General features: G+C 39.4%; 1 protein-coding gene and 1 pseudogene across 5 annotated transcripts in view; one reads left to right on the forward strand and one right to left on the reverse strand.

Moving 5' to 3' along the window:
- Positions 1-1,341: 1,341 nt before the first annotated feature.
- On the reverse strand, positions 1,342-11,035 carry LOC140847698 (small ribosomal subunit protein uS2B-like; annotated as a pseudogene).
- An 89-nt stretch (positions 11,036-11,124) lies between these two features.
- PAN3 (poly(A) specific ribonuclease subunit PAN3) overlaps positions 11,125-23,846 on the forward strand; it is a 127,216-nt gene continuing 114,494 nt past the window's right edge. For 2 of the 5 annotated variants that reach the window (XM_073228615.1, XM_073228624.1), the window contains exon 1: positions 11,127-11,992. In XM_073228615.1, coding sequence (XP_073084716.1) covers positions 11,560-11,992 — 433 coding nt within the window. In that variant the 5' untranslated portion in view covers positions 11,127-11,559. Of the gene's footprint in view, positions 11,993-23,846 lie in introns of all 5 variants that reach the window. The other 3 variants (XM_037003941.2, XM_073228619.1, XM_037003944.2) reach the window with 2 other exon arrangements.

Raw genomic sequence — 23,846 nt, forward strand, 5'->3', positions numbered from 1 at the left:
GAGAGCGTACGCCATTATCCTCAAATACAGGAAACATTTGTCTAATTGCCTGAAGAGTATCTGGGTGGCAAAAGGAGAGTGCGCCACTCACGTAAGGTGGCGGGGCAACGGGCGTCGGGGGACACCCTGCTTTCATTTTTTCCTTGGTCCGCTTTTCAACTTTGCTGGTTCCCTTACTTCTGCACTCTGCGGTTTTATTCTCTTCCCCTTCCTCTGCGGACGTTAATTCCTCCTCAGATTCCCTATTGGAGAGTTGGAGGTCCCTCAACTCTTTCCAGGGGTATTTACTATTTTCTCCGAGGCGATCGTCACTCGCTTCTCGGGGCTCTTTCGCTTTTGCCCTAGGCGGGCTTTCTCCCTCACTCTGAGGTTTCTTTACTTTCGTTTTTGTGGCCTTTTTTCGGCCGCGCGCGCTCTCTGTTTCCCGTTCCATTTCTGACATGCTCTCTTGGATATCTGTCAATGCTCTCTGACCTTCTTTTATTACCTTTTCACACCTCTCATCTTGCAGACAAGCTCTAATCAGTTTCCAGAGGGGCCTGGTGCCTCCCCTCAGGCTACCCTCCTCCTCCTCTCTAGCAAGATCTTTCCCCAGTTTGTCCCAGCTCGGGATTGAGAGGGACCCTGAACAAATGAACCAGGGGGCCACACGGTCTATCTCCTTCACAAAAGATCCTAAGACTTTACTGGAGACCTTCAAGTTTCGCTCTTTGAGAGCTGTCTGCAGCGCCGTGACTAATGACGGTGCATTCCCCATGGTGCCTCCTTATTTACAGAGAACCATCAACCATCATCCTAAAAAGCAGGGGCCTCTCGGAACTTACCCCTCCGGGCTTTCTTCTGACCTGCAGTTCTGAATCCTCTCCAGATGTCTGAAGGGTCCTCCCTGTGCCGGTGATGTTCTGGTTCCCGGGATTCGGCACCACTTGTCGCGTGCCCCGTCCTCGCCGGCAAGAACAGCACGCAACAACAGCAGGATTCTTCTGCAGAAAGCTTTATTCTTCAGCTCTTTGTGAAACAAATGAGTTGGGCAGGACCCAGAGGGGAAGGAGAGGCTTGCTTATATAGTTCTCATGCTCTGACCTGGTTGGTGCGGCTCCATATGCCTTATTAGCATAACCATTTGGTGGGTCTCATTGGTCCTTATGCCAAGGCGCAATTAGCATGTAGTTTAGTGGTGTGGGATGATTTGTCATTAGGAAGTTCGGGGCCTTCCGGCTGCCCTGCATTGGGCGCTATTTTCTGAGCGCGGCTGCCAACAGAGTTTAATTCTCTACCCCTTAAATCTAGTGCCTACTTCCATGATTAGGCTGTCGTAGAAATAATGCTGTGTGACTTCCTAGGCTGTTCTGACTCCCCCATGGTCAGAAAAGACCATGCAGTTTTGCCTTATTCTTTCCAGACACACGCTCTTGGGACCCAGCCACGATGCTGTAAGCCCAAGCAGCCCATGTTGAAGATCAGGTGGAGCATAACTGAGACCCTTGGTGCACAGTCCTGAGCGGTCTCCCATATGACAACTAGTATCAACTTGCCAGCCAAGGGAGACATCTTGAAAGTGGATCCTCAGCTCCCAGACAAGCTGTACTAGCGGACACTGCATGGAGAAGAGACGAGCCATTCCTGACAAACACTACCAAAATTGCAGATTCATGAGTGGAATTTAATGACTGCTGTTGTTTTCATCCACTAAGTTTTGGGGACAATTTGTTATTCAGTGACACATAACCAGAAGTGGAACAGAACCTTATGGATGGGTTATTTGTACTGTTTTTACATTATCTGCAATTAGTTCTCTGATCTGCTTAGATTTAAAGATATTTAGTACCCTGTTTCCACTGGTAATAAGGGCACACATTAATTGGTCCACTGAATTGGGAGTTGACACTGCACCTGACATATTTAGCTTTTCATGCCTGTAAATCAAAGGAGGAAACTTTTTAAAACTAAGGTATCAATATACAATCTTATGAAGGTTTCACATGAGCAACATTGTGGTTACAACATTCACCCGTATTATCAAGTCCCCTGCCCAACACCCCATTGCAGTCACTGTCCATCAGCATAGTAAGATGCTGTAGAGTCATTACTTGTAGAAGGAAACTATTTTAATAGTTGGGGTGATCTAGCCTATCAAAGAAAACTTGGATTGCTACTACACAAACAGGCAAAGAGTATGTCTGGAATGTAGTAGATCCCCCACAAAACCTCAAAGTATTCCCCTGCCCAGTGGTTAAAATCAAGGGGAACTATAATTACCCAATACAGGTAGGATTGCATAGATGCCCCGAATTGTGTAAAGTCTAGTATACATAACAAGTCCTATATTATTCATCACTCACAGTGGTTGTACTTCTCTGATTGACCCTCATACTTATATTTTTTCTTAATTTAACCTGAAAATCTTTGTCTTTATTTCCTGTCAACCTATTTCCTATTTTTGTTTAAGAGTCTCTGTAAGAACAGCCTAAGATCCCTCAATGGTTGTTCCTACCCATTCAGTGGCCAGAGCAGTGAAGACTGCAGACCAGTTTTCAGTGCTGGGCTGAGGACTGGTTTTCAGTAGAGAACCGGGAACATGCGCAGAGGGCACCTGCACCTTCAGACTTGTCTGTGACCTCAGGTTGAGTAGCAATGAACTTGGAAGTCAGAGCAGTCCATTCACCCTGACATTCTATTCTCCCTTGGTCAGACTTTGCAGCAGCAGCCTGCTCTTCCTTTTCAATCTTCAGGATTTCTGCAGAAGTGGGCATCACACATGACCTCCCATGGGTGTTCAAGGGAAACGGTGCTTTGCATGAGCTTAACTTCCCATGCCAACACCCACATCAGTCCCGCTGAGTGAGCTCTCCTGTTGCTGCACAGGATGGCACAGAGGGGAGTCTCTGTTCCACAGAGCAGACTGACCCAAGATGACTCTGTGAGAGGCTGGTGGATGGCCCTAGGGTCAGTAACCACCGTTGAGTTGTGGCTCCATGAAGGCTGCCTGGATCTGGTTAGTGAGGGATCCAGGAGTGGTGGCCGCTACGTGGAAAGGTTCCGGTGGCAGCAGTGAACTTCAGCACAGCTTGCTGGCCAGTATTCCTGGAGGATATGACACTGGCACCAGCTGGAATTTCAGTGGCAACAATGGCACAAGCTCCCAGCAGAAGCTTCTTGTGGGCTCTTTTCAGACTGATGATGTAGATGCCATCATTTTTTCTTTTGTGAATGTAATGTTCTATGTGGAAATCAAGGTTAGTGTTACCTAAGCGGATTTCCTGCTTCAAGGAATTTGAGGACATCCTCCTCCCTCATTCCAGACATTGTTAAAGTTTCTCTATAAGTTACCAGGGGAACCCAGAACAATATCCTGGATAGTTTAGAAAGGCTCAAAGTCTTTGTCTTTTAACTGAAGTTTGATGGTTTACATTTAATGTATTTGGATTTAAGTCTTGTTTTCCATTTGTTCTGCCTGTTCTATGTTCAATTTTATCGTTCTTGATTTTTTATGAATTGAATATTTTTTATTATCCCATTTCCCCCCTTTTTAGGTTGCTATCTATTCTTTCATTTTGTTTTAGTACTTTAGTAGTGCTCTATAGATTATAATATGCATCTTTGACTTACGTCTAAGATACTACTTTTATTACTTTTTTGAAAATGCAAAGAACTTATGGTCCTTCATTTATATTCCTCATGATTTATGTGTTGTTCCACATGGTCCATATTCATTTGCTTTTACCCACATATTTTGCCCTCTCTGTTGCTCTTCATCCTTTCCAACTAAAATCCTTTAGTATGGGTGTGCTAGTGACAAATTTTCTGCTTTTGTCTGAAAACGTTTATTCCATGTTCAGTTTTAAAGGACATTTTCACTGGACATTGGATTCTAGATTGGCAGTTACTTCCTGTGTTTTGAAAATACCGATGATGCATATTTTTCTTTCTTCTTGCTATTTCCAGACTTGCCAGGAGTACTTTATTTAGACCTTTTAATGTTTTCTATTTCATTAATGTAAGCCTTTCCTTTATTACACATTCCCTTCTCTCTCGGTTCATTTTGTCCCTGTGTAAGTTTTGATATTATACATTTTTTTAAAATAGTAAAGATATTTAAGACTATGTATTTCTTCTGAGTATAGCAGTGTATACTCCTTTTCATTGATTTCTGGATGTTTGTAATTTCAGTTTTATTATCTTTTTGGTCCTACAAATATTTAGAGCAACATTTCTTAAGGCTTTATGGTCTTTACTGGATATAATCTGAAAATGTACCTTATAAAATACCTATCTTTTGAAATTTGTTGTGGTTAAATTATGGCCAAGTATGTTTGATTTTTGTAAATCTTCCAAAGTTACATGAAAAAAATACATACTTTGGTAATAGTGCACAAAGTTCTACACTTAGCTGAAAACCAAGTCAGTTGATTAATTATTAATATCCTTGTTTTCTTGTCTATCCGTTAAATTCTGAAAGGTTTATTAAACTCTATCATTATAATCATGTGTGTGTGTATGTATGATTCTAAGTTGTACTGAATGTATTTTTGCATTCAATAATATCATTTGGTGCATAGAAATGTATTAAAATCATTTTGCAGAGTTCACCTTTAATCTTTATATAATATTCCTCTCACACTTAATGCTTTGGCTGTAGATTTTTTATACCTGATATTAACATTTTCATTTTTGCTTTCTTTTTCTTTGCATTTAGGCAAACACCAAAAATCCTAAATAAACTGTGGTACCCAGGACCGTGCTCTATACTAGGTAAGGTGAAGGCGTTTGATAAGACCGTGCAAAAGACATCTTGCTTCCAGGAGCTTCATGTTAACTTTAATACATACATTTAATCAATCTATCTAAATATAATTTGTATTTTTAATACATATATTTAAAATACAATATTTCTAGCAAGTCTGATTTAAAGTTTTTCATTGGAGTATAAACTAGAAAATTTGCACTGAAACAAATATCTAATTTTTAAAATAGTAAAATCAATTAATAGAACTATCAGATTTAAAATAATAATGGACATATTACACATCATAGAAATATTAAAGTGATTTTCTGGAGTGGGGTGCTTAACCAACGAAATGGTGGCAGTGGGCTTTGCTAAGTTAAAGGTCCTTCTTGAAGGCTGGTGGCGGCTGTACGGAATGATAACAGTGGTAACGATATACTTGATAATCAGGGTTATTTCCAAGGTACAATTAATGTTAAAGTTGTATTTGCCTTTAACGTATTTCACAAGAATATAGTAAGAAGAGAGACTTTAAATCCTTTGAAAACTTGTAAAAGTAGCAAGTTGCTTTTACTACCACAAAGACTCAAAACCGTATACAATATATAAACATATATATGTATGATGACAGTGATGAAAGACTGCATTTTCTAGCAGAGGAGCAAAGACACATGAAACACTCTTACCAAAATAACAGTTACTTATAACTGCTGCAAATAGGAAGGCTTTGTTTTAAGTGCCCCCCAAATTTTTCAAAACAAAATTGATATCAGGCAGTTGCTAATAACCTTGCATAGAATTGGAGCAGAACTTAGAGGTTAAGATGCCAAACAACTTTTTGAATATGTAAGAAATACACATAGACACCCATAAAGGCAGTGGGTAAAATACTCAACTCTTAACTTATCCACATGTAGTTTCCACCCTATATTGTCCTGGAGAATTTTTAAAGGTCAGCTATCACTAACACAAATCACAACCACCCAGAAGATGTGTTGTTTTCCCCCCAGTTAATGGTACTTAATACAAATTAACATTAGCTTTAGCAATCTGTTGCTGGGGGAATGTTGCTGGAGGCCACTCATACAAAATACAATTGTCATCCTGTATCCCAAAGCAAATATAATTTATGGATTCTTTGCAGTTTTGGATGTAATCTTCATTAGCATGAAGATGACTTTAGAGTTGACTAAGATTTCTTTTTAGTAAAGGATATTCAAGAATGAACCCTTCCCAAAGAGTCAGCTTTATTGAAGGAGTAGGCAGATGCCTACAAAGTATGTTTTAGGAAATAGGAAATATGTGAAAAATAAGATCTTTAATTTTTAAACAGCAAATACATTAGGCTATATAATCAAATGAACATCTTCCTTGTAGAACACTTACACTTATGTTCTAATAATGTTGCTATTGTTTTCATGAAATTATTTTCAGCATCAGTTTTTGAAACACCCAAGTATTGGTTTTATTTATACTGACATCATTATTTTCAATCCCAAATGACATGGCCCTGCTTAGTAATTTTTGTTCTGGTAATTTTGGGTCATTTCCTAAAAGCCAAATCTCGTCTTAAAAAATGAAGATTAGCTACCACGAGAACTTAGATATGTGATAAGGGTGCTTAAGTGAATCTCAAACATGTTATAATTTAGAATAAACCTAAGTTTTTATTAAGGTGACTACTTGGAAAGCAATGTTCATTTAGATTATCAGGTGCATGAGGAAAAAAGTCTATTTCATCATACCTCAAAATTCTCCCTTCAAAAATGGGAATACTGCTGCATTTGTGAACATTACTGCTAGAGAACACAGATATATAATCCTGTAAATTACTCTCCCTCCTTCTCTATTACCATATGATTATGGGTTTCAAAAACTCTAGACTTGCTTGAGGGATATAATAGAGAATTTAAGGCAATGAAATATGAATTTAATATGTTTCAGTGAAGGATGAGATGGGAGTATATTTAATCCCAGGGTAAGCTTAAGACAACAGGAAGAAAATCCAGAATGAGTGCACAAAAACCTTAATGAGATGGTTACAATTTAGGAGAAAGATCATATAACATGGGAGTTTAAAGACACTAAGTGGACTTACTTTGGGGCAAACAGAGAAACTTTACAGATCTTCCAGTCTCAGACTGCCAGTATGAAAATAAGATCCTCACTTGAACTGTTTCATAGGATTGTTGGAACAAGAGATGAACAACATGCCTTGCTACTTTTGTAAACACTGTGGAATTTAAGGCATCATTACAGGAATTGGCGATACCATCTTATAAGCAGAGGGATTCATGAGAGAATGCTAAAAGAAGTAATATTATAGGTAATAAAATATAATGTTAGAAGGAGAATCTCTTCTATACATAAAGGTGGCTAAAATTGATGGCAAGTAGCTTTGTTTACTTGGTGGCAGAGATTATTTTCTCCATGAGGTTCTCTGTATGTCATTCAATCCTCAAGTTAGCTCATAAAGTAGCTGTTATTTCCATTCTAAAAATAAGAAACTGAATCTAAGTGAGGTTAAGAGATTAGCTAAAAGCCACACATGTGCAATGCAGTAAAAACCAAGTTTCAAACTAGTTATTTGAAACCCAAATCCAGTGTACTTTTTTCTCATTAATATTACATTTTACATGAATAACACAAGCTTAAAACTCAGAGGATGTCCCATGAATTTTATTAAATAATAGTAATTACTTGAGATTTCACAAATACCTCTGCAAGGCCTACCATGCAGGCAGCACTGAATGGCAGAAGCAGAGGAAACAATACCAAGGGAATAAAAAGGGAGAAAAAACGAGAGAAGGGTAATTGGAAGCCAAGAGAGCACGCACTGTGAAAATGGTTCATACGGCTGAATATAACAGAGAAGATATGAAATGGCTAAATTTGCTAATATCATTGGTGGCTCTGGTAAACAACAAAAAAAAATTAGCATAGGAAGGACAAATGTTATATTATTCTTGATTAAGGAATGAATGGGAGCTGAAGAGACAAGTTATGAATAGATGAACAAATAGTTCAATATGAAGAGAAGTTAGGACAAAAAAAGAAAACCAATGCGAAGTGAGGGTTTCATTTTTTTAAAATAAAATTTTAATTACAAAAACAGGCATACAGTCTTCAGTCTTATAAAAATCTGAAACATTACAGATGAAACTAAAGTCCCCTTTGATCACTATTCCCAATTTCCATCCTGTGAGCAATTTAATGTTTATCCTTCCAGTCCTTTCTGTATACATTTACATATACCCTTGTAGGAAGTATATATATTTCTTACATAAAAGGTGTTATATTCCACCTACTTATCTGCATCATGCCTTTTTCATTCAACAACAGATCTGAGAGAATAATGGCACATACAGATCTACCTCTCAGTGAACATTTAGGTTATTTCCCATTTCAACATTATCAGCAGTGCCTCAAGTGAACACTGTTATGTATGCCTCCTTGACCACAAAAGTGTTCTTCTGGGAGAGATAACAAGAGGGGCATTGTTGGGTCATGGGATAAGAATATGTACATTTTTTTCTGATTACAAAAAGTTCACAATAGAAAGGAATGGATGCCTTTAACATTATTTAAACGTGACACTTTACATAGTCTCATACTAAGAGGAGAGTCAGAGAAGTGCACACACTGAATGGAAAATGACTCGAAGTTCAGAGCATGAGTGAACGGATTAGTCCCAGACAAAAGGGGCTCTTGTACTGGTGATTTAGGCAGTATTTTCTTTTTATGGATGTATGAAGTGGAAAGCAAAGTAGAAGAAGGGTTGGGATGGGGCACTGAAGATTGGGAACACTTTAAAATAGGTCATACAGGGAAAATGAGAAGGCAGTTGACTAAGACAATGTTCCTTAAAGCGTGTTTGAGGAATACTAACTCTACAAAATGATTGGAGAAAAAAGTGTTTGGAAAAAAAATTTGGTAAATTTTGCACATTAAATCCTGCTTTTAGGGAATTACAACATATCAACATATTAAAGGCTCTGACAAAGATTTGAAGTAAAGTTGTTTAACCCACTGTTTCCCAAACATTCTCAATTGAACCTTTTTCTTTGTGTAATATATACGGTTGAACCAGTCTTTCCATGAAACATAGTTTGAGAAACACTGGACTAGTGAAAATGTGAAGGAATGGCTAATAAGCAGTGCCCAACTTGTCTTCACGAAATTAACTTGAAAACAAAATGAAACCCAAAACACAGAGAATGATTTCACATTCATTTACTTACTCCTCAGAATTAAGAGATAAAGATTAAAGAAGTTTAATGCTTATTTTTCTAACAGAAATTACTCAGGTACAAATTTTGGGGGTAGAGGAAAAATAGAAAAAACCTACTCTCATCTTACCACTTAGTAAAATCTGTTAATGTTCTGAAGCAGTTACTTAAATCTTTATTTCTATAAGGTTCCTTATTGTTCACACCATTACCCTAAAACAGCATATACAATTTTGTATTGTGTTAAATATTTACACTGTATCATAAATACTGTTGTATGTTTTCATGGCTATCTTTTTTAATGGCTGCCTAATATTCCACATGGCTAGTCTACTTATTCAACCATTCTCCCCTGGTTTTAGAATTTGGATTGTTTTTGTAACTTTTTCTTCTTTGGTTTTCATATGTAATACTGCAGTGATTACACAGGATCATAAAAGTTATTTATAGTTATTTTCTTAGGATTTATTTGCCAAGTACAATAGTAATGGTTTAAAGGCAATGTACATTTCAAAGAACTTTGAAAAAACATTGCCAATTTGCTTTGGTGCAGGGGGACAGGATATACTATGTGTTCTGTATTAAAGGACTCCTTTGCTCTGTTTTCCCAACTTGATTCAGGTTTCATTTTGTGGTACTCCTTCATTTTTTTTCTATCTTAAGGAGATTTACAGATACTAATCTGCCATTTATTACATTATCTACTCCCACTGGTTTTGCAGCACATTACAGATCTGATGAATATGCTATATATTTGTTCATCTAGCAGTATAAAACATTTTTTCATAAAAACAGGTTAAGGATAGAGTCCAAAGGAGGACAGTAAAGATCATGTTGACTTGTGCCAATGTATCAATACTCTTTGGATATTGTTTAAGGAGCTTTAAAGCCATCTTTACCAACATTTTGATTATGACCAGAGTACTACTACATCATCAACTACTACGGCATCAACTTTCTCCAGGAGTTTAACATCTTTAATATCCTCTAACAGCCAACGTGATAAGATTAGCATTTGAGACAGTGGTTTATAATCACCTGTGCACTTTATGCCTCCCCAGAGAATAAACATTTGAAAAACATTTCAAAAGCACATTTGAAAAGCTATTTGAAAAACAAGACTGAGTCTTGATTCCCCAGCACCTAGCAGTTACCGGTACATAATAATGGGCATTAATAAATATGTGAAAATGTTTCTCAACAGAAGACAGAAAACAATGTTATTATTGATTTTAGCCAGGGAACATCACTAGTCTTACCAGACTGTGGTCTAAGGGATCCACTCTTCTCTCTTTTGCAGGGTGGTACATTTGCTTATATCCGTTGTTCTGCGACCTTGTGTGCCATAATCCTTAAATAACTGCCAACACATACTACCCCTTCACAACTGCAACAACGCTTTTTGAGAAAATCTTTTACACAGGAGAATGTTACAATTCTCTTCCCTTCACAGCAACTCCTTAAAATTCCTGAAAGCTTTCTTTTTAAAAAACGTATAGCAGAGCAAAACAGTGGAGGGAGAAACTGCTTTTTAAAAATGAGTTTCCAATCAAGATTAGGCTGACTGGAGAAAAGCAACGTAGTACATAAATAAATGAAACCGTCTGGTGCTGCCTAGGCAGTGTTGTTCCCCTGGTGGAATCTTATTTTTCACAGTATTTTACTGAAGGCTTTCAGTAATACAGCCACTGAGAAAACAGGTGCTACACTGAGCAGGGGGTTTGCCCAAACCAACCTTTTTTAGCTGTTTTTTTGATGAATGGCCCAGAAATTAAGGCAGGCAGTCCTGTAGTTTTCATGACTTTCAAGGAGGAAAAAAAAGGAGAATGGTGAAAAATGAGAGTAAGTGTGGCAAAGAGAATGAAACCATTCTTCAAAAAAAGCCAGGGCTTGGGCTCCGTCCGCAAGTGCGGGCCCTCAAAGTGACCGTTTACGTTCTGTTCATTTTGTCCCTCCAATTAAAAAATGACGTCTGGAATTATGAAACATACAAAACAAAGGAGGGTATTCGCGTCGTGAGAACTCCACCGTCCGGTCCAACGGCCCCCAACTCGCGGATGCTCCGGAGGCCGGACGCCGGGCGAGGATGCCCCACGCGCTCCCCCTACCCACAAGCCACCGCGCCTCGGCGCGCACGCGCAGCAGCGACGGCCGTCTCAGGAAGAGGAAAATGGAATAAACAAGTCGGAGGAACCAGAGCGCGAGAGAGCAAGTGGAGGCAGAATTTAAAAATAAACCGGCCCCTTGGCCCTCCCCACCCATTCGCCGCCGCCGCTCCCCCGTCCCCGAGCCCGCGCCCTCGAAGTCCCCGTCTGGGCTCGCGCACCCACCCCGTCGTCCCGCGCGGCCCCTTTAAGAAAAGAGAACGAGAGAGTGAGTGAGAGAAAATCCCAACTCCCCGCTCGCCTCCCCTCGCCTCCCCTCGCCCCCTCCTCCCCTCCCCCGCTCCCCGGCGGCTCCGGCTCCCGCAGCGGGACGGGCCCACCGCCCAGGCTTTCATCCGGCACCGGTGGCGTCTGCCTTTCCTCGCCGGTCGATGGTGGCGGCGGCGGCGGTGGCGGCGGCTCCTCGGGCGGCGGCGTGAGACGAGGCTGCGGCGTTGCCATGAACTGTGGCGGCGGCCTCCCGCCCCCCTCGGCCGCCGCCTCCTCTTCCTCCTCCTCGCTGGCGGCGGCGGCGGCGGCGGTCGTGGCCCCGCCGGGGGTTGGGGGCGTCCCCGGCGGGGCGGCGGCGGGAGTGAAGCTGAAGTACTGCCGCTACTACGCCAAGGATAAGACCTGCTTCTACGGGGAGGAGTGTCAATTCCTGCACGAGGACCCGGCCGCCGGGGCTGCCCCGGGCCTCGTCCTCCATAGCAACAGCGTCCCCCTGGCTCTGGCGGCCGCGCCCGGGACCGGCTTTCCACCCGGAGCGGTCCCGGGCGGGGGGACCGGGCCGCCCCCGGGGCCCAAGAAGTCGGACCTGGGGGGCCCGGGAGCTGGAGCTGCAGCCGGCGGAGGAGGCAGCAGCGGAGCGCTCGATGGACCTCGGCTGGCGAGTGAGTGTGGTCCGGGCTGGGAGGGCGGCCACGGCCGTGGGGCGGCGGCGGAGGCCAGGCCTGGGGCCGGAGGGGGCCGGTTGAGGCCCTGCAACCGAGCCTCGCCCGCGGGTGCCCCCCCCCCAGCTCCCCAGGCGGTTGCAGAGAGGCCTAGGCCGGGCCTGAGCCCTCCTTCCTCCTTCCTGCTTCCCCTGCCCACTGCCCTCGGCGGGCCGGGAGTGAGCGGAGGCTGGGCTCCCGGGAACTTGGGTGGGTGCACTGGGGTGATGTGAGTGGGGGGCGGGGAGGAAGGGGGATGGGTTGCGGCGTGCGGTGTGTGAGAAAGGGGGTGTCGTTTCCGGGGGGTGTGGAAAGGGGCTGGGTTTCAGGCACATGTGTTTTACGTGCCCGTGTGGAGCGGTGTCGGCCGCGTGTGGAGGTTCCCTAGTGGGTGTGTGCGTGTGGGTAGGGGCGGGAGGTGAGGGGCGGGCTTGAGGCTTCCGGGAGTAGGCTGAACGGAAAAAGTTTGTGGAAGGCGTATGGGAGAAAGGTTTTCCAAGCAGGAAATGCTTTCTAAGGATTAAGAGTGAACGGACTTAGGCTTTTATATTGTGCTTAGGTTTAGTCGAGAGTTTAGAGCAGGAATTTCACAAGTCATGCATTTCAGCATAGTTTTCCTGAAAGATAGCTTAAGTTTGCTTCGGTGTCAGTAGGGATAACTGTTTAACACAACTTTGGAGCAAATTCTTAGCGTGGAGCCTGGGAAGCGTATCCTGTGCAACGTACATTTGTGGGCGACTGAACACTTGAGTTTTGCTATCTTAAGGCTGTTTGTGTTTTTTACTTTTTCATTTGTTATTATCTGTTGACTAGCAACTTTTTAGTTAGTGAGTGGAGTTTACAATTAAAATGAGTGTAAGGGTAATCCATTACAGAGTATTGCCCCAAAAGAGAAAGAGCGGGTGTCCCATTTTCCTTTTTTTGTTTGAGCATATTGAGCATTTTTAAACCAAAGCAAAATCCTGCTTTTTGGGAATTCTAAACAGTTTTTAGAACTTGAAATAATTTGATAGGCATCCTAAGTTGGACGTCAGAAGAGTTTTGTTTTTTTTTTAAAACGTAAGTGAACTTGGCTTGATGTTTTTTTTAGCACTTAATTTGCTCTGTGGGGATTATTAAATATCTTGCCCAAGATTTTTTTTTAAAGGTTGTGTGTGATTCTTTTGCTGTGGTGGGCTTGACTTAAATGCACCAATTTTGGTGAGATTGACATGCTAAGAAGATTATTGTAACTTAAAAGTTTTGTAAAGAACTGTTACTTTATTGGTGGAATTCTGTCACTTTTGAGCAGCAGCTTTGCATTTTCAAGGTGGACTTTTGCTGGATGTGTGAGTTGTGGCTCCATTAATCTAAGAATAATGTTTGATTAGTAAGTAGTGCAACTGAACAATAGTTTTGTTACCCTCAGAAAGAGGCTCTTTTAAAAATGGTAATACTCGATTTAATATTTGATCTTTCTACAACTCTAATGCACAGAAGAAGTAGATTTGGGATGTGAAAGATAGAACAGGATATAAACAGGTGAAGATGGGAGGTGGAGGAAAAATACTAGCAATGGTTCAGAGTTGGGGATACTCCATATCTGAGAAGAGGAAAATAGTTGCCTGTGATATTTGGTCTTGAGAGGTTAGGCAGTTAATGCTGAGAAGGCGTTTTAAAATTAATACTTAGTCACTTAACACTTATTTGATTAAGTAGCTGAGTTATGTACTTGGATTCTGCAGGGCTTGCTTCAACTTGACTGGATGAAACCGACAGCTTCTCTTCTGCTGTAGGCCTCTGGTAACTCTCAGCAGGACCTAGGTTGTGAATCCTTATGGATGAGAAAAGTGCTCCATATTAATGAGTGGCAGGTAAAGTTGTTCAGGATCAGGGAAGAGAATTATGTTGGTGGTTTAGTGGCTGTTTTGAATTTTACACTGAATTGTTTAATTTTTAGTCTACTTTCTACCTTTTACTGTATTCTTACACTGTATTTATCTTTTGAGGCAGGTTTGATTTGTTAATGAAGTGTATGAAAAGTTGAAAATAGATGACATTCTAAGAGATACTGCTATTAGGGGAAATTTAAGTTTTGTTAGTTGCTGACCTGTTCATGTAGCATCACTGAGACAATTTTATTTTGCTTTTATTTTTCTCTTTGCTTTTCTTAAAGAACGTACAGTATTTCTTTAGCTGAGAGGTCATGAACGGATCTGCTCTGATAAGCCAGATCTGCCTGCAGAAATATTTTGTTTGTGCTCCATACATAGTATATTATTTTGGTGTGTGTGCATGTTTTAAAAGTCTTTATTGAAGTATACATACCTAGCGAAAAGTATACAAATTAAGTTTGGGGGATTTTCACAAGATGACCACTTGGCTTATAACCAGGTCTTGGCTCAGGGCAAAGCAGAACATACTCATTACCACCTGTCCTCTTCCTTCTCCCAGTCACTACCGTTGCCCAAAGGTAACACCTGTTAGTAACACCACATTCTAATGCTGTAGATTAATTTTTCACACTTTGAATTTCAGAGAAATGGAATCATATAATGGACACTCTTTGTGGACTTCTTTCTTTCAAGGTGTTGGTGAGATTCATTCGTGTTACATCAGAAGAATCTTTGCAGTCTCATTCCTGTATAGTGTTAATTAACATTGTATGAACGTATCACAGTTAGTTTTCTCATTTTACTATTAGTGGGCAGTAGAATGTTTCCATTTTTTGTCTGGGCCAGACATTTAAGAAGAGCACTGTTTTGAACATTCTAGTACTTTCTTGGTGAACAAGTCTATGCATTTCTTTTGGATCATCCAGTAATGGAAACACTGGGTCATTATAGGGTGTGTATATGTATGTTCACCTTTAGTAATGATGTCAAACAATTTTCCATTAAACCACCAACACACTTGCATTCCCACTAGTGTATGAGTGTTCTGATTGCTCTGTATTCTTCTTAGCACTTGGTATTAGCCATCTTATTATAATTTTGGCTGTTTTGGTGGCTAAGATTTATGGTATAATTTTGTGTCTTTAATTTGCATGTGTGTGGATTGTGTTGAATTAGGTGGTAACATGAAAAAAATCTGAAGATTTAATAATAGAAATGCAAATTTCTGGCTTCCTTTGAAGGTCATCTCGTAACTGTTGATGGGGTAAGACTTTGTTTTGCCTTACTTCTTGGCTGAATGGATGACTTAACTTGCCTGGCTCCTGGGTATTGAGTTTTTGACCCTTGCTTTAGTAGTTAGCATTTGCAGAATTGTTTTGTTAGTGTTCCAGATGGAGTTAGAGGTAAATGCGAGAGACAGTTTTATTTTGTACACACTTGAAAACTGAAGGCAAAGGCTTTTTCTTCTTGTACACTTAGTTGCAGTGAAGTGCCAGCCTTGTAAAGTAAGCATACTTTGTTGATTACTTACCTTTTATCATACAGAGTGTTACATTTCCTTAGTCAAGCTCCTCTCTTGACCTGGAGTGTGGTAGGAAACAAGTTTTGGCATTCAAGATTGTTGTTTATGATTTTTAAAGAAAGCGTTTACTTTAAGGTTTTGACATTTCTTATTTCTGTTGTACTTGGGATCTTTTAAGGCTTAAATTTGTGATTTGATTTGGGTTCAGTTGAAGTATTGATTCTTGACATTTTAATGATGTAATTCTAATTTTCAACTAGCTAGACTTTTCATCTTCAAGGTCCTAAGTTTTTAGCAGCTAAACTGTTATACCAATATTTGTATTTTATGAACATTATTTGTTTGAAAGCCAGTAGACTTGTTTATTTTACCAAAATAGACTTTCTTTTTTTCAGTTCAAAGTTAGTAGTGAAGGCTTTGCATAAGATATATCTAAGGTGGAATCTGGCTCTCTTACTTACTAGCTTTGTGATGTTGGGCAAATTTTTAACCTTGAAGCCTCAGTTTTTCTCATTTTAGAAATGGAGGTAATAATAGGACCTACTTGAGAGCTGTGATAGGATTGCATGTCCCACTGTTGGTACATTGGTACATTATGAACTTTAAGTCTTATTTGCTGCTGTTCTGAATTTTATGAATAATAAATCTATAATTAACCTGTACAGTTTCTTTTCTCCCCCAATTTTGGAGAGTATACTTTCAGGCCAGTAAAATAGCTAGAGATTATGGAACTTTGGTTTTTTGGTTATCTGTCCAAGTGGAAGACTGCAGTGGGTAACTTAAACTTCACATATTAACATTGGAATGTATAATCTATGTGGTAAAACTTTTTATTTAAACTGGGATTACACTTTACATCCCAGAAATCTTTATCAGCTTATGGGAAAGTGAATACTAGGGATCTATTAGGATAGGTGGTATGGGTTTAAATGTTTTTATTGGGCAATACATAAAATGGATAACAGACTTTATAATACCATTCATTTCACTCATTTTAATATTGTGCTTTCAAGATGGCAAGCTCTGGTCTAGGTGGTGGGAATACAACATGGAGCAAAACAAAATTCTGCTTAAATGGAGTTTATACTATAGTAAGGAATACAAACATGTATAAGATAATACTAGGTCTTGATAAGTTTTATGAGGAAAGGTCAGAGTTGTATATGAGGAATGTTCAAAAGAGGGATATACTAATATCAGTCTAGGTAAGATTCAGTTAATGTTTAAAATGCTCCTTCCCATTAAAATGCTTCTTCCCTTATCAGGTAAGAAGATAAATTATTGCTAAGACAAAATGTCTTCTATTTTTGCCCTTCCATAGAATTTTTCTCTTCTAAAATTAACATTCTATTTGGTGATAATTGTAGAGTCATGTGTAGAGAGAGAGCTTGTTGTCCCCATTACCCAGTTCCCCCATGGTAACATCTCATAACTGCACTACAGCATCACAGCCAGCATTGAGTGATACAGTCCACTTACCTTGTTCAGATTTCCCTGTTCTTACTTGCATTCACATGTGTGCACACGTGTGTGTATTTAGTTCTGTGGAATCTTAACCACCTCTATGTTTGTGTGTCTGCCAACAGTCAAGACATTAGAACAGTTCTGTCACCCCCAAGTTCCCCTTTTGTAACCTGCCCTCCCTCCTGACCTCTGGCAATCAATAATTTGCTCCCCATTTCTATAATTTTGTCATTTCAAGTGTTTTATAATGGAATTATGTAGCATGTAACCATTTGGGATTACTTTTTTAAAAATTTCACTTAGGGTAATAATTCCCTCAAGATTCAACCAAGTTGTGGTACGTAGCAGGAGTTTGTTGGGGTTTTTTTTTGATGAAATTTTTTTTTAATTAACTTGGAAAATTTATATACATCTTTATTCTGGAGCATGTTTTTGGTTTTCTTTTTTTATAGGCATATCTGCTGTGTAGATATACAAAGCTGTGAACATTTATAGTAAGCAAAAATACTTTGAAAATTTGTGCTAGAATTTTAAAGAGCATCTATTGACAGATTTGAATATTATTTATTTATTGTAGGGTTGGTGTCCATTTGTTTAGTTTTTAAGTTATAAAAGTCATAAACCTATTTTATAAACATTTCCATTGGAACAGCAGTGTGTAAAGTCAGTAAACCAACCTTTTTTTTTGAATTGTTATTTTTATATGGAATTTTGGATCTAGCTAGTTCTTTTTTTTTTAACTGAAGTATCATTGATATACAGTTTTATTTTGGTTTCAAATATACAACACAGTGGTTCGATATGTACCAATATTATCAAGTCCTCATCCCCGTCAGTGCGGTCACTATTCATCAGTGTAGTAAGTAAGATGTTACAGAATCATTAACTGTAGTCTCTGTGCTTATTCTACTGTCCCTGTGACCAGCCTATCCAGTCTCCTCATCTTATTGCCCGAGGTTAGTCATTATTAGTAATTTCTGTATGTATAACCTTAATTATCTCCTAAAGGCTTTGTCTCCCAATAGAGTCACATTGTGGGTTACGGTTCAAAATATGGTTTTTTGGGGAAACACTTCAGTCCATAGTTCATTCCTGTATACACACAAGTATACTTGAGTTTTGTAGCAATATTTCTCACATTTATTTTTTCATGTTAACTTACTTTATATCTTGTTTATAGTTTAGTGAGCCAAAACTGTATGAAGGGAATATGTTATGTACTTGTTTTATATATCGTCGTCATATGGTTGTTGGCAGATGAGTAACACAGTAATTATTTCTCATTTCAGTGTATAGGAATTACTCTTGGTCCCGGGGTTCTGAGATTTTATTTTAGTGCTATCTAAATAACTTTTATTTAGTGCTACAAAATAACTTTTTGATCTTAGTTCCAGTGATTAGTGCATGTGGAAATACATGTCTTTATCTGTAAAGTAGGAGAATCAGGTGTGGAGTACATGATGTCCAAAATCCTTTCAGCTCTAAAATAATCCTGTGTTTGCTAAATGTTACTATGTTCTAGAAAATGAATTATTTCAGGTTTAACCTTTAAAATACCACCTCTTCCCTTCCCAACAATTTCTGAAAACATTAACTGTTTAACATTAAGCTTAACTTTGATATAGGGAAGGGCATGCTGATCTCCCTAATCTTGGCTGAGTTAATTAGCATGTAAGTGACAGTCCCATTCCATAAAAAAGCTCTCCCTTTTTTGATGTCTCCTTTGGTACTCCTCTTGCTTTTTCTTTTAAGAAGAAAAAAAATACTTCTATTTTTCTGAAGATAGTTTCTAATGATATTTTTAATGTTAAAACTTTCAGCTTTAAAAAATACAAATAATACCTTGTTTTTGGAAATGTAATACATGCACAGGTTAAAAATTTAAACAGCACAGGAGGATACACAATGAAAAAAAGCCTCCTACCTTCCTCACTTCCGTGATCTCTGATTCCGAAAGACAGTTAATCTTTCCAATTTATTATGTATCCATTCAGAAACATTCTTTACCTATACAATCATGTTTATATTTCCCTATCTCTAGCACATACCAACATACATATACATGTATGCACACACGGAAGCCTAATGCACTTTGAATTTTCTCACTTATTTGCGTGTCTTGTAGTTTTACATCTACACATAGAAATCTACCTTATTCTTTTTACTGCTAATTTTTTTATTAAGGTATCATTGACATACAATCTTAGAAGGTTTCACATGAGTAACATTGTAGTTTCAACATTCACCCCTATTATCAAGTCCCACCCCCACCCCATCACAGTCAGTCTATCAGCGTAGTAGGATGCTATAGAGTCACTACTTGTCTTCTCTGTGCTATATTGCCTTCCCCCTGACCTACCTATATTATGTGTGCTAATTATAATGCCCCTTAACCCCCTTCTTCCCTCCCCATCCACCCTCTCCAACCCCTTCCCTTTGGTAAACTGTTAGTCCCTTGTAGTCTGTGAGTCTTCTCCTGTTTTGTTCCTTCAATTTTGCTTTGTTGTTATACTTCACAGATGAGTGAAATCATTTGGTACTTGTCTTTCTCTGCCTGGCTTATTTCACTGAGCATAATACCCTCCAGCTCCATCCATGTTGTTGCAAATGTCTGCCTTATTCTTTTAATGTCTGTATAATAATATCCCATGGTGTGATTGTATTCCTCTTTTTGACATTTAGATTGCTATAGTCTTTTACTATTATTACAAATTATGGCTATTTTAAGCTGTTATCTTATTGTATTATGTATATTTATACATAAATGTATATAGATTATAATATGCATGTATGTTAAGAACATACAGAATTTTCAGTAAGTAATCTGGTTCAAACTTGGTACATTGAAAATATACCCAATGTAGACAGCTACCATATGATCTCACTTATATGTGAAACCAAAAAAACCCCCTGAACTCATAATTACAGAGGACTGACTGGTGGCTGCCAGAGGTGGGGGTGGGAGATGAATGAAATAGGTGAAGGTAGCCAAGAGGTACGAACTTAGAAGTTCTGGGAATGTAATACACAACAAGGTGGCTATAGTCAGCAGTGCTGTATTGTATATTTGAAGGTTACCAAGAGAGGTGATCTTAAAAGTTCTCATCAGAAGAAAAAAAAATTGTACCTGTGTCTGGGGATAGATGTTAGCTAAACTTATTGTGGTAATCATTTTGCAGTATATGCTTATATCAAATCATTATGTTGTATACCTTAAACTAAGACAATGTTATATGTCAATTATATCTTTAAAAAAAAAGTTAGCTGAAAATAAGATATTTGAAATAAGTCACCATATAGAATTTGCCCAGCAGGACTTTTTCCCCAATGGCTTACGTATCTAGAGATACGTAAATCACATTTTTGCAACTTAATAAGCTAATATGTGTAAGTAGTCACTGTGACATTTCAATTGTGTATTTAATAAAAGGCATTACTATATAATAGCCTTTCATTGTTTATCTACATTCTTAGTACAGATACCTTAGGCTGCTTTTATGAATATTAAATAGAGCATGAGAGACCTGGAAAAGCTGGAAAGGACTTTATATATCATCCGGTTTAACTATATTATTTTGCTCATCTGTCCCTAAACTTTCTCTCTTAAATATTGCTGTTCCTGAATCTGACTGTATCCTTGGTTGAACGGATGAGATCAGGTATGAGAAAAGACAAAATAGAATGGGGCCCTTTAAATTCTTTAAGTGACTTTTTATGGTTCATAGACTATAAAAATATGTCAGCTATCTCTGAGGAAGAGTCGTGACAAAAATGGGACAGGGAATCTACCTGCTTAAAGCTTGGAAAAATCAGGGCAACTTTTAGAGTAAAAATTACAGCAATGTCCTCTGATATTATAAAAAAATTTAGTGTTATACAAATAATGTGTTGGCAAAATTTAATTTTTGGCAAGCTTTCAGCTTATAATATGGGCTAAAAGTGGAGTCTCAATTTATTTAATCATCAAATGTTTATTAAGGACTTACTCTGTGTCAGCTACTGCTTTAGATTCTTGGGATACATTAGTGAGCCAAATAAAATACCCCTTCCTGTGTGGACCATATGTCTTAATGGGTAAGGTAGACAATATTTATAAACATAAAGCCTCAATAATTTCATAGTATGTTAAAGATCACAAATGCTCTTTAAAATAAAAAAAAGAATGAGAAGAATGTGTATCCTGCTGCTTTTCCGTGTAGAGTTCTGTAGATGTCAGGTCCATCTGTTCTAATGTGTTGTTCAGTGCCTCTGTATCCTTACTTATTTTCTGTCTGGTGGGTCTGTCCTTTGGAGTGCGTGGTATGTTGAAGTCTCCTAGAATGAATGCATTGCATTCTATTTCCTCCTTTAATTCTGTTAGTATTTGTGTCACATATGTCGGTGCTCCTGTATTGTGTGCTAGATATTTATAATGGTTATATCCTCTTGTTGGACTGCCCCCTTTATCATTATGTAATGTCCTTCTTTGTCTCTTGTGGCTTTCTTTGTTTTAATGTCTATTTTGTCTTATACGAGTATTGCTACACCTGCTTTTTCCTCCCTATTAGTTGCATGAAATACCTTTTTCCATCCCTTCACTTTTAGTCTGTGTATGTTTTTGGGTTTGAAGTGAGTCTCTTAGGCAGCATATAGTTAGGTCTTGTTTTTTTATCCATTCAGTGACTCTGTGTCTTTTGATTGGTGCATTCGGACCATTTACATTTAGGGTGATTATCAATAGGCATATACTTATTGCCATTGCAGCCTTTAGATTTGTGGTTTCCAAAGGTTCCAAGTTACTTTCCTTAATATCTAAGAGTCTAACTTAACTCACTGAATATGCTATTACAAAGACAATCTAAAGGTTCTTTTCTATTTCTCCTCCTTTTCTTCCTCCTCAGTTCTTTATATATTAGGTATCATATTCTGTACTCTTTGTCTATCCCTTTTTATTACCTCTGGTGACAGCTATTTAGCCTTAGGAACACTTCCATCTATAGCAGTTCCTCCAAAATACACTGTAAAGATGGTTTGTGGGAGGTAAATTCTCTCAGCTTTTGCTTAAATCCCTCCTTCAAATTTAAATGATAATCTTTCCTGGTAGAGTATTCTTGGTTTGAGGCCCTTCTGCTTCATTGTATTAAATATATCATGCCACTCCCTTCTGGCCTGTAAGGTTTCTGCTGAGAAATCTGATGATAGCTTGATGGGTTTTCCTTTGTATGTGATCTTATTTCTCTCTCTGGCTGCTTTTAATAGTCTGTCCTTATCCTTGATCCTTGCCATATTAATTATTATATGTCTTGGTGTTGTCTTCCTTGGGTCCCTTGTGTTGGGAGATGTGTGTACCTCCATGGCCTGAGAGACTGTCTCCTTCCCCAGACTGGGGAAGTTTTCAGCATTTACTTCCTCAAAGACACTTTCTTTCCCTTTTTCTCTCACTTCTTCTGGTACCCCTGTAATACTAATATTGTTCCGTTTGGATTGGTCACACAGTTCTCCCAGTATTCTTTCATTCTTAGAGATCCTTTTTTCTCTCTGTGCCTCAGCTTCTTTGTATTCCTCTTCCCTAATTTCTATTCCATTTATCGTCTCCTCCACTGTATCTAATCTGCTCTTAATACCCTCCATAGTGTCCCTCAACGATTGGATCTCTGTCCTTAATTCGTTCCTGAGTTCTTGAATATTTTTCTGTACCTCCAGGAGCATGTTTGATTTTTATGTTGAAATCTCTTTCAGGAAGATTTATTAGTTCAATCTCACTCGATCCTTTTTCTGGTGTTGAGATTTTACTTTGAACCAGGTTCCTTTGACTTTTCATATTTTTATGTGGCGCCCTCTAGTGCCCAGAAGCTCTACTCTGCTGCTGCTCAGACCCTGTCAGGGGTTGCAGGGGAGTGGTGCTGGTGCCTGGGGGGAGGAAAGAGTTGTTCCCTCCTTCCCGGCAGCTATGCCTGTCTCCACTTCCAGAACCAGTGGGCCTAACACACAGGTGTAAGCCTCTATGCTTTGTGTTTGTAGCTGCTGTAGGTAGGGCCTCCCTCTGGCTGGCCTGACGCCAGGGCAGGGGCTGCCGGTTTGCAAGCCAGGTGTGGGTTTGCCAGGAGGAAGGCGCAGCAGGCGGCATGTCACGGTAGGGGGCCTTGGAGCTGTGTAGCCAGCCAGGGGGATGTAGCGCCTGAAGACTGTGAAAGTTCCCAACCTGCTGGGCAGAGTGTACCTGGAGATTTTGTCTACTTGTCCTTTCTCCTGAGCAGTAACCTCTGAAATCCTTGCCCCTTTAGCAGCCCTCTCACTTTTAGAAAGTCTCTGAGACTGCCAGCCCAGATCAGCAGGATATGAATCCCTGTTTTCCACAAGCAGCTGGAATCTCAGTCTCTCCAGGTATTCTGCCTGTCTTAGCTTTCCAACCCCACTAATAACCATGGTGATGCCGGGGTTCTTGTTTGCGGAGCCGAACAATGAGGTTCACAAACAGTCAAGGTAGGAGAGCAAGGTACAGACTTTTATTTAGAGATAAAATGAAAGGACAGAGCTCCCGGCTCACATCAGGAGGGGACAAGAGAGTCCATAGTGGTGCATTGTCTAGGGAGTTTTATAGGCAGCTGAGGATTTTTCGAGAACATGAAAAAACTTAGGGGTGTGAACTTGTTAAGTGGTTTCTGAATATTTAGAATTAACTTAACACAAGCAACTTCCTCTTAAGATTTCTCTCTGAGATACCAGCATCTTGGTCTGGGAGCATATGAAACAAGGCCACCTGCTCAGCCCCCAAGGTGGGCTGAGGTATTGTTTGCTAAAGAGTAAGTTAAGAATTTTTAATGTCTTAACTTCTTGGGTATTAAAATGCAATCTTATCTTTAAGGTGGAATTCTTCCTGCCTTTTACTGTGTTGTTTATGCCTGGGCTTACTTGCTAAATGAGTTGCCCAGTTTGCAAAATCACTTCATCAGATCTGAAGGAGAAAGACAGCACA

Source organism: Manis javanica, chromosome 1 (assembly GCF_040802235.1).
Source record: "Manis javanica isolate MJ-LG chromosome 1, MJ_LKY, whole genome shotgun sequence".
Lineage (NCBI taxonomy): Eukaryota > Metazoa > Chordata > Mammalia > Pholidota > Manidae > Manis > Manis javanica.